The sequence below is a fragment of the Cricetulus griseus genome, chromosome 6, assembly GCF_003668045.3.
Source record: "Cricetulus griseus strain 17A/GY chromosome 6, alternate assembly CriGri-PICRH-1.0, whole genome shotgun sequence".
NCBI classification, from domain to species: domain Eukaryota; kingdom Metazoa; phylum Chordata; class Mammalia; order Rodentia; family Cricetidae; genus Cricetulus; species Cricetulus griseus.
The window spans coordinates 140295869-140312260 of record NC_048599.1 but is presented as its reverse complement, the minus strand read 5'-3'; the positions used below and the strand labels follow the sequence as shown (position 1 = coordinate 140312260).

Genomic DNA, 16392 nt, shown 5'->3' with positions numbered 1-16392 from the left:
TGGTGTGGCTGCATGGTTGGGCCTCTCAGTAGAAAGGCCTCAACTGGAACATCCCTTTTCTCTACACTTTGAACCTTGGACTTGCAGTTTCAATCGGGGCTTCCTGTCACCACACTTGTTTTCTTTATGAGGGAAATGTAATCTCTCCAGTCCAGACTGCAAGAGCATGCAAATCAGCTAACAGTGCTGTTTTTGTGGAGTTCTCTGTATATGCAAAACCTCCCGGAATAAATCAGTCATCCCCAAATGGGAGGAGGCCAAGGGACAGAGCAGGAAAGAGAAAGTGGGGACTAGGGAATGGAGCTATGCTCAAATGGGGTGAAAGGTCCCAGGCTGGCCTGGATACCCAGAGGCCCCCGTTGGCCTGTATGTCTCTTTTGCTGCCACAAGATGGCAGCACACTCTGGCCCTGGTACTTGGTATTCAATCTGTTCTTGGACTTGGCCAGGCACAGGGTCCAAGGCCCCCAAACTCATGGCCATACCTTTTCTGTTCTTTCACTCTGCATATCTGTAGTTGAGTCTAGGGAAACTCCATTTTTTTTCCAGATAAACCTAGTGGGAGACGGGACCTTGCTGGTTAAGTGTGGTGTACTGGCCTGGCAGTATCCCATGGCTTTGAGGCAAGGGGGCCACCCTGATGTCCCAGCACAAATGTGTAATGCTGAACTTAAGGAAGACAGGAAAGGAGGAGGGAAAATGGAGGGGGAGAAGGAAGAAAAATGAGAGAGGGAATTAGGAGAGGAAGAAAAGGGGTAAAGAAAGGGGGAAGGACATGCAAAGAAAAAAAGGGGAAGAGAAGGGAGAAAGGAAAAGAAAACCTAAAGAAAGTGATCTCCCCCAAAGTTAGGGACTGTAAGTGAATGCTTTACGTTTTAAATTTTAATAAGTTAGCCACTCTTTTTCACCCAAACGCTACTCTAAGTTTCTGGAGAAATTTCCAGTGGGCCAGAAGCTCCTGTGAAGTTTTGATAAGCAAATGTGGCTGCCCTCGAGCCCCAGTCATTGGCTGACGCTGCAGCCCCCAGATTCTGACACAAATAATCAGATTGAAAATCAGGGAGGGGAACAGAAGAGGAAAAAAAAAACAGAGACAAAAAGGAGAAGTATCTGTTTGTGCAGAGACTCATAAAGTTGACGGAGCTGAGAGCAGTCCCCAGGGACTGTGTGGAGTTCCGGGCTCTCAGGATCCTCAGGCAGAACTCAGAAAAGGGACAGCTCCTCGAAGGTGAGTGCTGCCAGACCTGTGGTGGCTGGGCTCTTCTGAAAAGTTCCTGTCCTGAGACCCCAAGTCAGAATGGCTGCTTCCCATTTAGACGAATATTGCGGTAGTCTCTCTTCTGGATGCATGGCTCATCACCAGGGGAAAGAAGGAGGAAGGAGCATGGGTCAGTCTGTGATGCCCTATGCTGGTGGAGGAATCATGCCTTCCTTCTGGGAATTTTGAGAGACTACATTGTAGGCTGCTGGGCTTCACCCTGACACACACACTCTCTCTGTCTCTTTGTCTCTCTGTCTCTCTGTCTCTTTCTCTCTCTCTGTCTCTCTCTCCCTCTCTCTGTCTCTCTCTTAAACACACACACACACACACACACACACACACACACACACACACACACACAGCACAGCACTCTTCTAGGGCTGTGGGCAATATACAACACAGACGGAGGTGCCCAAGTTGGTGTCTCCCAATGGGTAGAGCTGCCCTGTGCCAGGGATTCAGAAGGAATTTGTAGCCTACCCTCCCACAACTCATGATGACCTTCTCAAAAGTTCCTAGGACCCATTGAAGAGTCAGACACCTTCTCCTTGGGAACCCATTGGAAGGTGACAAGCTGAGCCTGCCTTAGGCTCTGGGAGCAGCAGGATTGTGGGTGGAAGGCACTATCGGGGGTTTTTGGCTCTCTTTGAGCATCCATAGCTCTTCCTATCTACTTTTAGAGGAAAAGGCAAGTTTGTGTTCTTGGGTTTCTTGGGAAATAGGGTTCACTGCCGAGATGCCCTGTAGATGCTATTGGTCTGTGGCTGGGTCTTGAGAAAGCCAGCATCTTTATGAGACCACTAGGGGGAAATTGAAGCCACCTCTGGCTATGCGTATGGCAGCACTGGGTGCTTGCAGAACAGTGCCTATCCATCCACCTGTGTTCTTCTAAGCCGTGCAAAGTGGTGACTGTCCTCCATCAGGAGAAGTGTAACATTTCAATTTAGGAGTCACCATACAGAAAGTTCTTTGGGGGAGTCAGGCTGTTCTGCATCATTTAGGTTTGACTGATAAGAGTCACTCCAGTGGTGTTCACCATTCCCTGAACTTCAGGAAAGTTGTGGGGGGATGAGGGTCCCACTAGAGGTCTGGGACCAGATAGCTCTAGGTCTCCCTTTGCTGGGACACACCAGATGGCTCCTAAGTCTGGAGGTGTTTGTTTTTACTCCTTTCTTGTGGCAATCCCAGTCACAGACACTGCTCTGCTCTTAGTGCGGACATGCGCAGATAAGGTTTCATTTGCTCAGTTTTGTTTCCATTGTGGTAAAATATCTACATAAAGTTGACCATCTTTTGTTTTTGATTTGTGTGGTGCTCCTGTGCATGGTGCATGGAATTCAGGGGCTACCACAGAAGTACACTCCCAGACCCCCTTCTTCTTTTTTGTTTGCTATGTAATTTAAAAAGACCATCAATTTCTGATCCTGCCTCCATCTCCGAGCACTCTATTCTGAGCTATATCTCCAGTCCCTTTCTCCTTTTCCTTTATTTTTTAATCTTTCCTTTCTTTTTTAAAATTATTATCATTATCTAGGCATGGCAGTGCACACTTTTGATCCTAGCACTTGGGAGGCATAGGGAGGTGGATCTCTATGAGTTTAAGGTCAGCCTGGTCTACAAAGAGAGTTCTAGGACAGTCAGGGCCACATAGAGAGACCCTATCTCAAAAGGACAGCAAAAGAAGTATTACCTCTGTTATTAGGGTTTGTTTTGCATGTGAAAGATGAGGGGGTACACATGCCATGGTACATGTGTGGAGGTCAGAGGACAAGTTAACGGAATCCATTCTCTCTTTCTACCACATGGGTTCTAGGGATTGGATATAGATCATCAGGCTTCCATGGCAAATTCTTTAGCCACCGAGACTTTTGAGACAGTGTCTCCCATGTCTGTACAGGCTGGCCTGGAGCTCCTGAGCTCACACAATCCCCCTGACTCCCTCCCAAGTATCCAGGGATGAAGGTCCTTGCCCCTGCGCCTAGCTCATCTGATGAACTTTTCATTAGCTATCAAGTGGATTCACATTGTACAGCCACCCCCAGCATCCACCGCAGGACTGTTTCCTTTTGTGAAACTGAAACTCCACACCTATTAACCAACAACTATTCCCTCCTGCTAACCTCAAATCTACTCCAGTCTCTGTGAATTTGCCTATTCTGAGCAACTACACAACACTTGTCCTTCCGTGGCTGACTTGTCTCGCCTCCCCTGTTCCCAGGGTTCATCATGCCATGCATGCTAAAGTTTCCTTCGGTTGGCAGACTGCATCACAGTGCATGCTTTGGCCTGGCTGTACCTTGCTTATCCATCCTGCCTGGCTGGAACCTGTACCTGTCAGCTCTTGAAGGTGGAATTGCTGTGGATGTCTCTGAACTCTGTGCTTCAGTGTATGCCTGAAAGTCACTTGCTGGCTTCATGTATTTCTTTGGTGATGCTGAGGATGACACATTCGGTTCACTGGCTTTAGGCTTCCTAAGGTCATCCAGGCTCCTGGCCCAGGACGCTGTGAGATGGCTTTGCAGTGTGTTAGTTCCCTCCTTCTCTTCTGCCCTTATACATAAGGAAGTCCAAAGGGTCCTCTGTAGCTGACCCCGAGAATAAACTGTCTTGCCCAACCCTCCTGAAAAGGGAACCCAAGTGACCAGTGTCTCGGGCAAGGTGGGTCAGTCCCTAGCTGAAGGTCAACAGATTGTACATGGGATTTTAGAGTAAAGGGGAAGTTTAGAAATCTCTTAGCCCAACCGTCTCTTCTGAGAGATAGGAAAACCAAACCCAGGTTAGCGGCTCCCGCGGTCGCAGAATCTGACTGGTCTCCACCGACTGTACAAGGTATCTCGAGTCCAGGACAACAAATCCTGATGAGCCCATTAGACTCAAAGCCTGGGACTGTAGGATGCTGTGTCCCTCGAGGCTATCCCAGCTGAGGTTCTGACTCAGGGTGGTGGACCCTGTATGCCATAGAGCCTGTGGGAATAGAAGGTTTATGAAGCATGCTGACAGGGGCCTCTTTCCGGAGGCCAGATACCATCACTGCCTCTTTTTATGAAGAAATCCGAGTGTCTTTCACAATCTCTGCCCTGAGCTTTCTCAGATGCTGCATGTGAATCAAAACTGAGTGGTTGTTAATTAACTACACTACAGGTAATTGGTTCCTGCTTTCTATCTTTCTTTTTTTAAACTCAGCTAACAAGGAAATTTTCTGGGTACACTTGGCTCCCACTGTAGGCTTGGGGGTCTGAACAAATGCCGGCTGTCTTTCTGCCAGGTTGGGGGAAGAGAATGCTCTGGAAGGGAAAGGATAAGGACTTTGGCAATCCAATGGGAGAAACTCCCCCACACACACACACAAAAAAAAACTAAGACCTCTTGCTTCCCAAGTGAGCATAAAGCACCCAGTAAGTGCTTATGGATGGTGGAGGTTGTGATCCTGTGTTGTCCTGGGTTTTGGTTGTTTACCTAGGATCACCTTTAACTTGGGGCCACCGGCAAAACTACCTTTAAGAAATATGTACTTATCTGCCTTCTACCTGAAGCTAGCTGCTCCAAGACCCTGGGTGGGCTCTTTGGGGAATCAGAAAAATATGAGTTTTTGTTCTAGCCCCCACTTTCTTTTGGTACTATAGTCTATACCAATGGCCACCGTGAAGAGCATGGATGGTATTGGGGAGAGGAGGACAACAGCCAGGAGTCAAATCCAAACAGGACAGTAGCCCTGGGCCTGGCTCTGCCCGAACCTTGGAGGAGTCAGCATCCTCTTTAAACCTTAAGATCCCCACCTGCCACCTCAGGACACTTCCTACTTCCCTGTCCCTGGTGACACAACATACAGAGCAGAGCTGTGACCATGGCTTCTTTTCTTCCTTGGTGCAGTAGCCATGTCTCAGTGAGGACCTGCCATGAAAGGCCTGGTGCAGCCTGTGGCAAATAGACCACACTAAATAACTGCCGCCCCCCTCCCCTTGCTAAGAGTATGGAGGGCCTGGAGCCAAATGGACACATCCTGTGTGGCCTCAAAGCCCGGCTTCTCTTCTGTGAGCAATGGATGGAATAGGGCTTCAGTGAAGGTGCTTAGGCAGGCTAAGGCAGACCCTGGGTACCATTAACTCTTTTTCCCATTGTCCTATCTTAACTACTTTAGAATGTATCTTGGGTTTAGTTGGTTTCCTGAGAAAATAATGTGTGTAAAAGAAAATCAATCAGCTTTTGACTGATTGTGGCTCTCGAGGCCTTCCCAGAACAAAGATGGAGGGAAACCAGCCCCCTCCCCCCTACCCCCCCCATCCGCACCCTGCTCAGGGTTTAGAGTCCCTCAAGTGAAGAGTTGGGAAGATTCAGAGAAGGGAAGGAAAGGAGAAGCCCAGGAGGAGAGGGGGGCAGGGGAGGAAGGCTGTCCTTGGAAGATAAGGTCGTGGCTGCTGTGTGTACCAGGAAGAGCAGCAGCCCCTCCAAATCCTTTGTTTAGAGAACTGAGAATCTCTTGGTAGAATGGACCCAAGAGACTAAGTCCCATCCTTCATTTTAGAGTTCAGAGAATGGAGGGCCTTGAACTTGTGCCAGCTCTCTGGTTCATCCTTAGAGTGCACCTGCTGGACTAAGCCAAGCTCCCCTCCTGGCACCTTCAGCTCCTCCTCAGTGAGTGGAGATGACCTGTGATGGCTCAGCCTAGGTGCCTGCCATGCACCTTGCATACCCAAGGCCCTTTCTTGCTCCCAGTAATGCCTGACATTGAATCAGGTCCCTCTCTTAACTGATCTGAATACAGGCTCTACAGCAAGAAGGGCTGGACCTGGCTACCCTGAAAGCAGCTCCAAACATTGATACATCCCAGCAGGGCTCTGGGCTAAGGGAGAAGCAGACTTGAGGTTCACCCCCCTGAGACAGGAGTGACTTGAGTGCCATTGCCCCAAAGCTAAGCTCCAAGCTGTCTTTCCTAATCTTGCCTCCCACCCCGGTCTGAGCTAAGGTCTTATCGCCTAGTCTGCACTGTTGTTTAGACGTAGCCAAATCCTTTTCCCGCCATTGCTGGGCATATCACAGATGAAGCCTTCAGCGGGTGGCTGGTCCTGGGTGGGGGTGGGACTCCTCCCAGGCTTTTGGTCTTTGGCCTGAACAGTTTAGAGTACAGGGAAGATAGAGGACTCTGAAGGGGCTCTCTGTCTCCCTGGGCTGTGGTAGCACCACACAGGCTAGGGCAGGGATACAAGCCATTTGTGGGAGGGCAATCACATGCTGCCCTAGAGGACTCAACAGGAAACATCTCAGGAGGTCAGCACGGTTCCCAACTTCAAACTTGGGCAAGTTCTTTGACTCATTTGGTCCTCAAATTCTGCCCTAAACCCTTCTAGGAAGTTAAGTGATGATGTCCACTACTGGAATTGATGGACATTCACCTCTTTAACTCCACCCACAAGGAAACAGCAGAGCTGCAGATGTAGTGGATGGGTCTCCTCAGGCCTCTTTCCATGGTTCACAGACAAATCCCCTCCCTTCCTGAAGAGCAGCCTGCAGGCTGAAGGTCAGACCGCAGCAGCTCCTAGCCTGCAGGGCAAAACGGGTTTACAATTAAGGCTCTCCTATCTCAGTTGCCCCAAGTTCCTCTGTAATTTCCCCCACTTCAACCCCTGCCAAAGGTAGGCAGTGATAACTGGGGTGCTCACCAGCATTCTGGGATGGACAGCACACCTTAAAGTAAAGGAAGTTAGCCTAGAGAAGTCAATTGTCTGCCCACATTGAACAACAGGCAAACTGAGGGTCTTTCCCTATGAGCTTATTTGGAAGGGAGGGTGGGGCTGTTGTTTTGAAGACCCGGTCTCACTCTGTAAAACAGGCTGGCCTTGTACTTAGGGATATCCACCTGCCTCCGCTCCCGAGTGCTGAGACTAAAGGCCTGCACTACCACATCTGGCTTCACCATGAGCTTTTTAATGTAAAAATCTAAACTCAGATTGTGTGGTTTCTCAAAGTGTGTCCAAGTGGAACTCAAGAACATCTCTTCTTAACTGTTTTATACAGGCTTCTTATAACCTAGGCTGGCCCTGGACTCACTATATAGCTGAGGATGACTTTGAACCTCCGACCCTCCTGCCTCCACTTCTAAAACCTGGGATTATGAGCATGCACCATCATAGCTGGTTTTATGCAGGGACTGAAACCATCATGCATGCATTCTACCAGCTGAGCTGCATCCCCAGCCCTTCAAGTATAACTTCCTAGAACCGGGGTTCAGTGTGTCTGATTCAGAGACCCCAGCTCTGTCCTCCCTTCCCTTTCCCGGTACAATTTAGGCTGACTCCAGTTTCTAAGCATGAGTGTACTTTACCTGTGACTAATTCGCAGTTCCAGAGGTCCAGACAGTCAAAGTGTCAGTAAGTCTGGTTCCTTCTCTAAGTTCCGAGAAAGCCACTTCATGGGTCTCTCCCAGCTCTTGGTAACAACCAGCAGTCCTTAGCATCCCTCATCTTACAGAGGCATGACTCTAAGTCCTGCTTCTGACACACAAGCAGTTCTCCCTGCACCTAGCTTGCCCTTTTCATGTAGTGATACTGGTCAGTTTGGATGCAAGGTCTATCTTCATTAACTTGATGTGGCATTCACAGGTGCCAGGTGGATGTGAACTTTTGGGGAACATCATACAACCCAGCACAAGGTTGGGTGTCTCTGATCTCTGGAGGAGGCTCCCAAAATCCAAAGGAATGATGCTTGTCACTCTAAGCCACTCATACCCTTTTCCCCCTTGCAGGTGTGGCACATACTCTGGAAAATGCCACGATCCTTCCTAGTGAAGAGTAAGAAGGCACACACCTACCACCAGCCCCGTGCCCAGGACGATGACCTGGTCTGGCCTCCTGCTGTAATTCCTGGTGAGTCTGAGCTCAGGCTAGGCACCACTCCATGCCCACTTGGCACTCTGTCCTCATGATGCTATGGCATCTCTTCTGCAGCTAGAAGGAGTGGCCTAGCCGTCACTGATTAAGTGAATGAGTAAATGAATAAATGAATGAATGAATGAATGAATGAATGAAATACTCATCTCCTCTAACATTTGGGGTTCTGGGAGCATCAGGCTTGGAGACAGGTAGGGAAATGTGAGCCCAATTGAGATCTGAGGTCAGGGTGCTCCGGGTTCCCTTACCTCTATCCATCCCAGGCAGAGGATCTGGTGTGAGCAGCAGCAGGTGGGTGTCTCTGGTTTCCCTCTCCCTGGAAACACGTTGCCTCTTGCTCCCTGCAGGCAATCAAGATCTGTAGGTGGTGACTCTTGGGTCTTGTTTCCCCACAGTGGTGAAAGAACATATCCTGAGTAGCAGCCCTGTCCTTGGCACACTACTCCCAAGCCAGACCCTGGACTGGAACATAGTCAAACAGGAGCAGGAGATGCTGCTGGACCAGAACCTGCCCAAGATGGCCTCAGCCCCAGGTACCCAGCTGGGGTCCCCACCGTCCCCTGCAAGTGCCAGAGAGGAAACTGGTTGGCCTCTGTGGTAGGACTTCTTGGGGTCATGAAGTTGGGGAGGACCAGTGAAGTCACTGGATGCCTCCTGGACTCTCTGCTTCTGCTAGACATTTCTAGCCAGGCACTTGCTCCAGATGAGGATGTTTGTGTTGTGGGTGTGAAGCAGCCAAGAGGTCCATAGGGTGGTGGCCAGGTGGTGCCTCAGGGTGTGGGGGCTGAAACTGTAGTGAAGACTTTACAGAAATAGTACATATTGGGGCTGCACACTGGAACCCTCAACAGGAAATTACCAGGGGAGATGGAGCACTGGCCTCCTTATTTCAAAATTAATTGCCTGAACCAGGTGGTAGTGGTGAATGCCAACAATCCCAGCAATCAGGAGGCAGAGACAGGAGGATCTCTGTGAGTTGAAGGCCAGCCTGGTCTACATAGAGAGTTCTTAGCCATAGGACAGCTAAGGCTACATAGAGAGCCTCTGTCTATAAACAAACAAGTAAAATTAATCACCTGGTGGCCAGAGAGATGGCATGGCGAGTTAGGAATGCTCGCTGCTCTTCCAGGATCTGAGCACCACAAGGTAGCTTATGGCTGCCTGTAGCTTCAGCTATGGGATCCAGCGCACTCTTGTAGCCTCTAAGGGCACACACACAGGTACACACTTACAGAAATAGAAAGTTAAAAGTAAATCCTTAAAATAAATCACCTGCATATGTCTTTACACAGAGGGGCCTCTTGTGACATCCCAACCCCAGGATGGAGAGTCACCGGTCTCCGAGTCACCCCCTTTCTACAAGCCCAGCTTCTCTTGGGATACCCTGGCCTCCTCCTACAACCACAGCTACCAACAGACCCCCTCCACCATGCAGTCGGCTTTTCTGGAGCGCTCCGTCAGGCTGTACGGCAGTCCCCTCGTGCCCAGCACTGAGTCCCCCTTGGACTTCAGCCTCCGCTACTCTCCAGGCATGGACACTTACCATTGTGTCAAGTGCAACAAGGTGAGTGATGGACATGGATGGCATGCAGGTGTGGAGGGGCCTTCTGGGTTCCTCCTCTGCCTCCATTTTATAGACAGGAAACTGCCACAGAGAGGTAAAGGGACTCCCTGAGATACACAGAAGGACAGCAGGACCACCAATCATATAGGGATTGTAGGCATTCACCACTACCACCTGGTTCAGGGACAGGACACAGCTCCTGTCCCTGCTCCATCCTGCTCTGGAACTGGGCCTGTGACTGGATGACCACAGGCCTGCCTTCTTCTAGGGGCCTGACGCTCTGCTCTGTCCCAGGTGTTCTCCACCCCTCATGGGCTAGAAGTGCACGTCCGCCGCTCTCACAGTGGAACCCGGCCCTTTGCCTGTGACGTCTGTGGCAAAACCTTCGGCCACGCTGTGAGCTTAGAGCAGCACACACATGTCCATTCCCAGGTGAGCAGCTGGAAAAGGCTGAAGGTGACACACACTGCTGTGTGAGGGGACTCGCTACTTGCCTCCCCCGTCTGAGTCTCCTAACTGGGTCTCTGATTAGCTGAACTGGCTTCACATCTGGTTGGAAGAAACTCTGGGGATTTGGGGATGGGAGGCTGGAGTATGACTGTGAGGCTTGGAAACCATCCTGGGTGGCCCTGCAGGCATCCTCGAGTCTTAGAGTCTTGGAGTTAGGTTAAATGCACAGCTCACCCCACTTATCTCTGTCAGATGGAACCCAAACTTGGGACCCATTCCTTTCCAGAGCGGAACACGTGTCTATCCAGCACTCTACCTGATTCCAGAGAGGCCATATAGGGCAGATGGAAGTGGATTACTAACAGCTCGTAGATGAGAAATTTGGGGTGTGACCCCAGGAGCTTCCATTCCTCAGCAACAGACTAGGAGCTTACTCTGTCTTCAACTTCCCAGCCTCCCACAGCCCACCCAGGCCACTGCTATAACTGCCCCAATGCAGAGAAATGAAGTAACCTACCAGTACCAGGCCAAATGGCTTGCTCCAAATCATATGACTACTGGGTTGGGAAGGTGGCTCAGTTAGTAGAGTGCTTGCCTAGCAAGCATACTTGAGGCCCTTGGTTTGAGCCCCAACACCAAATGAACTGGGAATGGTTGTGCACATAACAGCACTCAGAAAGTGGAGGCAGGAGGGTCAGAAGTTCAAGGTCAAGCTGGGCTACATGAGACCTGTCTTCACTAAACTGATTCAGCATGTCACTGTCCCAGGCACAAGGAACTCACTCTGGGTTACTGGTGAATTCCTGAAAAGCTTAGACTAGTGGCTTCATTGGTCAGTCAGCAAACACACCTTGAGGCTTATTTTGAGAAGGATACTGTGAAAGCCACAAGAAACTACCTCATAGGAAGCCAGGCAGGCCCCAACATCAGTCTAAGCAGAGGAAGCAGGAATAGGAGTGGAGTTCTTCCTGATCCTCTAGACCCGTATCCTCGAGGCCACCCCAACGGAGTGTCCTCTTTCTCAGGGTGTCCCAACCGGGTCCAGTCCTGTGCCCAGCTTGGCTGTCCCAGGCCTCGAAGCCCCACCTGCACCTGACCCCCCAGGGCCTCGTTTCCTCCGGCAGGAGCGTAGCTTTGAGTGCCGGATGTGTGGCAAAGCCTTCAAGCGTTCATCCACCCTGTCTACCCACCTGCTCATCCACTCCGACACTCGGCCCTACCCCTGCCAGTTCTGTGGGAAGCGCTTCCACCAGAAGTCAGACATGAAGAAACACACCTACATCCACACAGGTGAGTGCACCCATGCTGTAGCATCTCCTTGCCTGGTCTCTGAGCACCCTATTATTGGCCAAGAGCCCACTTGAGGGGGTTGGCGTGGAGGGCTGGACAGTCATTCAATGGAAAGATAGATAGCCAAGTCAGCATGGACCTTCGGCCAAAATTCAGACAGCGTGTGAATTATTCATCCACCCTCTCACACAGCCGTTCACTCTGTCACACTCTCCCCACTGTAACTCAGTGCTGGTTTGCACCAGCACTTGCACAAGCCATGGGGATCTACTAAGAAACAAGGAAAGTCTGTGCTAGCTTGGACCAGCTTAGACTCCAGAGAGAGGCAGTATCAGTTACTTTATGTTATATGACAAGGATGCCTGTTGGAAGCTACTTACGAGAAAGGTAGAGTCCATCATGGCAGGAAGGCATGGTGGCAGGAGCATGAGGCAGCTGGTCACATTACCTCCCCAATCAGGAAAGAGAGGGAGAAAGGCTGGGGCTTAGCTTGCTTTCTACCTTTAATGCCGTGGGTCAGGACCCCAGCCCATGGAACAGTGCCAACCACATAAAGTTCCTCACAGATATTCCCAGAAGTGTGTCTCCTGGGTGATCCTAAGTCTCATCAAGTTGACAATTCTGACCACCAGAGAGACACTTTTGTTTGTTTGCTTGCTTGCTTATTGAGACAAATTCTCATGTAGCCCAGGCAAGCCTTGAAGTTAATATGAAGTTGAGGCTGATGTCACCCTCAACCTCAAAATTCCCCTGCCTCTACATCCAGGATGCTGGGGTTAGTTGTGCACCACCATACCTGGTAAAGGGTGTATCAATCTTTCCTTCTTTCTTTCTCTCTTTCTTTCTTCCTTCCTTCCTTCCTTTCTTCCTTCCTTCCTTTCTTTTTCTTTTTCTTTTTCTTTTTCTTTTTGGAAATAGGGTTTCACTGTGTAACCCTGGTTGCCCTGAAACTCACTCTGTAGACCAGGCTGGCCTCAAACTCAGAGATCCACCTGCCACTGCCTCACAAGGGCTAGGATCAAGGTGTATGCCACCACTTCCTGGCTATTTTCCATCATTCTCTAAGGTTGGCCACAAAAGAGACATAATAAAGAATGAATGTCTGCAGGATGGAGGCTGTAGGCCGGGCACTGCCATCTAACCCCACCCTGCTGTTTTTCCCTCCCGCAGGTGAGAAGCCTCACAAGTGCCAGGTGTGTGGAAAGGCCTTCAGCCAGAGCTCCAACCTCATCACACATAGTCGCAAGCACACAGGCTTCAAGCCCTTCAGTTGTGAGCTGTGCACCAAGGGCTTCCAGCGCAAGGTGGACCTTCGCCGCCACCGTGAGAGCCAACACAACCTCAAGTGAGACTAGCTGCCAGCCTGCTCCAGTGTCTCATCCTCACATTCTGACCCTTATCCTCCTGGAAGCAGCACTGGCCAAGAGACTTCGGGCTTCTTTTGAGACTCGTGGAGTTGCCAGGTGGCCTCAAGCAAGCCACACTCCTTCTTGGACTGCCACACGGTGTAGGAGTCAGCTCGGGCCTTTCTGAACTGGAGTAGTCACAGATGTCTTGTACCTGCCAGAGTATAGACAACTACAAGACCCTAGTGGACAAAACCAGGATGCCAAGGCCAAACAAGATCAGGGATCCACAGAGAAACCCTCCTGCCTGCTTCTCTGAGCCTGGGGACTTTAAATTTTTACGGATTCTTTTTCTGACTGTCACAGTCAGAGTTGCCACCCGCCTCAGCTTGAGGTCTGGCACCCCTCTTCTTTAGCCAGATGTGCTGGCTGTTGTCCCCCTCTCCCTGCCCCTGTCACATTCATCTGGGAGTCAGGTTCCCCAGTCAAGCCTCAAGGCTGGGAAATGAGGAGTTGGTGTGTCAGAGGCCTGTTCCTCTCGACTGATGTAAATAAAAATAAACATGGAATCATTTACATGTGACCACCGTTTGTAAAATGCCTACTAGGTACCTGGCCTGTCTGATGATTTTAGAGCCTTGACAAAGAGCTAACAGACCAACTGAGAAGCATCATGACCAGTGCCCCAAAGGCAGGGCTTGTGCTGCTGCAGGGCAGTATCATTCTCCTGCAGCAGCTATAAGGAATAGCCACAGACCTCTTTAGTGTTGCCTTGTGAGTATGGCAAATGGAATTTGGCAGGAGTGATTAAGTTTAGCCTGGGGCTGCTGCCTGACTAGCTGTGACTTCAGGTGTGGCCCTGAGCCTCTCTGGGGCTCAGCTTTATTGAGCTACATTGTAATCACAAGAGTTCTGGGAATATCAGCAGGATTCGTGAGACTACCCATGGAAAACAGTGTGCAGGACCCAGTTCTTGCAAGCACTACCAAGTCCTCAGCATTCCTGTCTAAAGACCTGCCCCTGTAATAAGGCAATACCAATGCTACCTTCTCCATGAAGCCTCCCTTGGTCATCCCAGAGGCTCTCTCCCTGACACTAAACTACTTGTAGTTCTTGCCTATAGCCTAGGAGCTGCTCACAGTCTTCTGTAGACAGTTTTGGCCTTGATAGAAGGTACAGACACAAGAGTTTCCATACATTTTCTCCACTCAGCACTACCCTCTACAAGGCATGTGAATTTGTCCCACTTTACAGATGAGACAACTGAGGCTCAGAGAGCACAGCATATTGGAGATAAGAGGGTGTTCAGAAAAGAAATTCCATGGGGGCTTTGCAATAGTGGTGGCACAGTGCTTGTCTAGAATGTGTGAAGATTTGGGTCCAATTCTTGATTTAAAAACAAACAAACAAACAAACAAAAAACAAACCCACAACCAAAAAACAAAACAAAAAGCCTTCAAGGAATTTCATTGTCTTTAAATTGCTCCTCTGCAAGACACAGTTTAACTCTGTGTGTGTGTGTGTGTGTGTGTGTGTGTGTGTGTGTGTAGGCCAGATCTGTCTCAAGTATTAGATGGCTGTATTTGTTACTCTATTGCTATGATCAAACCCTATGGTTCTGTGGTAGTGGCACACACCTTTAATCCCAGCACCCAGGAGGCAGAGACAATTGGATCTCTGTCAGTTTGAGGCCAGCCTGGTCAACAGAGTGAGTTTCAAAACAGCCATGGCTACACACACAGCATGGACAAGGCTACTTGTGGAAGGCAAAGTTTACTGGAGTTTATGGTTCCAGAGGGTTAAGAGCCATCACAGTGGGAAGAATGGCAGCTGGAGCAGGGAGCTGAGGGCTCACAGCTTGAACAGCAAGCATGAAGCAGAGAAAATGAACTAAAAATGGCACAAATCCTTAAACTCAAATCCTGCCTTCAGTGACATACTTCCTTCAACAAGGCCACACCTTCTAAATCTCCCAAAGAGTGCCACTAACCAAGTGGGGACCAAGTGTTCAAATGCCTGAGGCTGTGGGAGACATTTCATTCAAACCACCACAAGGGCTGTCCCTCTCACAGGGACCCAGGGCTCATTGATTCAGCTAGGTGGGAGAGCCCAAGCCAGCGCAGCAATCCTCCTGTCTCTGCCTCCCCAGCACTAGGATTACAAGTGTGTAGATCTACACCTTTTGTGAGTACCAAAAATAGAATTCAAGTCCTCATGCTTGTAAGGCAAGCTCTCAACCCAGGCCAGCCTTGCTCTCTTAAGCTGACTTGTTTAGGGTGTTTGCCCCCCTTGCTACAAATGTGAGACTCTTTCTGCCCAGATAAAGCAAGGAACTGGCCCAAAGCCACCCTTAGTGTGTGTGTGTGGGGGGGGCGCGGGGGTGGAGGTGGGAGGGATCCTGCACCTCTCAGGTAAGAAGACAAAGTATGAAGGTAGGGAATGGGTATAGTCTGTGCCTACATGTACTCCTGCTTCTGTGTATATACACCCCCGCCCCAACACACACAGACCTGCTTTGCATGTGTCTTGTTTGCTAAACAAAACCAAGACAATACCAGGGTTTCAGCCACTTCTGCAGTGTGTGTTTTGGGGGGTGGGGGTGGGGGTGGATGTGGGGAGGAGAACAGAGACTGCAAAGCAGGTAAACACCCCCTCCAGGTTGGCTGAGGTTGAGGGTGGGTGAGGTCAGGGACAATCAGATTGTTCATCCACTGAGTGCCCCCATAGCAGAAGGGGAAGAGACCACAACAGCCTCAGAGTAGGGAGTGGGCTGATGCTCCATTTCATATCCCAGGCCAAGGTGGGTGTGGGTGCAGGTACCAGGGCCCAGACTTGGAAGGCTTTATGGCCCAGGCTGGGCTGGCATGGCTCTGTGCCCAGAGATGAGTGGGGCTATGCAGGACAGGTTTCACATAGGCAGCAGCCCAGGAGCTGAGGAAGCCTGGAGATACCTTACAGACTGGCATGCGATAGCTCTGTCCTGTGGGAGCACAGTTAGCTACAGAGTCTCTGTCTCCATCATGACACCTCATGCTGGAGGAGGCTGGCTCAGTGGGTGTGATGGGGCACGGGCACCGCCCATCTGCTGGAATTTGAGGGAAGTTCAAGACCCTTGTTTCTACTTCTGTTGGTGACTCTTAGCTTCTTATCTGGCCAAAAATTCCCGTCACTTGTGTCACTGTATGAACTGAGAGACACTACCCAGCCCTGCAAAAATCACCTGCCACTTCCATTTGTTACAGACCCAGAGACGGTGGCTTTCACTCAAGGTCACACAGACAGCAGCCATATCAGAATCCAGTTTTCCAAGCCTCAATCCTACAGCTGGCCCTCCCAGCCTTGAGGGCCCTATTTACACAGAACATGGTATAGTGTGTGGACTCAGGGATTATAGAGTGTGGTGGGAGAATATGGGGGTTGGGGTGGGACTGTCAGCCCTAACTCCTCCATGGAGGGCAGGGTAGGTATGGAGGGGGAAACTGTAGCAGGGTGGCTGGTGAGTCCTTACAGAGTATCAATCAGCTGCTCAGTAGCAAATATCCAAACAAATGCTTTGGGGCTATAGAGATGGCTCAGTGGTTAAGAGCTGTTACTCCTC

General features: G+C 50.2%; 1 protein-coding gene across 1 annotated transcript; it reads left to right on the top strand.

The window, feature by feature from the left end:
• The first annotated feature begins 398 nt into the window (after positions 1-398).
• Positions 399-13347, top strand: Gfi1b (growth factor independent 1B transcriptional repressor). Its single transcript, XM_027423067.2, has 7 exons — positions 399-1227; positions 8000-8120; positions 8540-8677; positions 9437-9708; positions 10003-10140; positions 11184-11448; positions 12619-13347. The coding sequence occupies exons 2-7, from the start codon at positions 8021-8023 to the stop codon at positions 12795-12797; spliced, it is 1092 nt and encodes a 363-aa protein (XP_027278868.1). The 5' UTR covers positions 399-1227; positions 8000-8020; the 3' UTR covers positions 12798-13347.
• The last annotated feature ends 3045 nt before the right edge of the window (positions 13348-16392 follow it).

Coding starts and splice junctions, on each gene's coding strand:
- Gfi1b (XM_027423067.2), top strand. CDS start 8,021: ATGCCACGATCCTTCCTAGTGAAGAGTAAGAAGGCACACACCTACCAC. Junction 10,141..11,183: donor ACACACATGTCCATTCCCAG/GTGAGCAGCTGG, acceptor CCTCTTTCTCAG/GGTGTCCCAACCGGGTCCAG. Junction 11,449..12,618: donor ACACACCTACATCCACACAG/GTGAGTGCACCC, acceptor TCCCTCCCGCAG/GTGAGAAGCCTCACAAGTGC.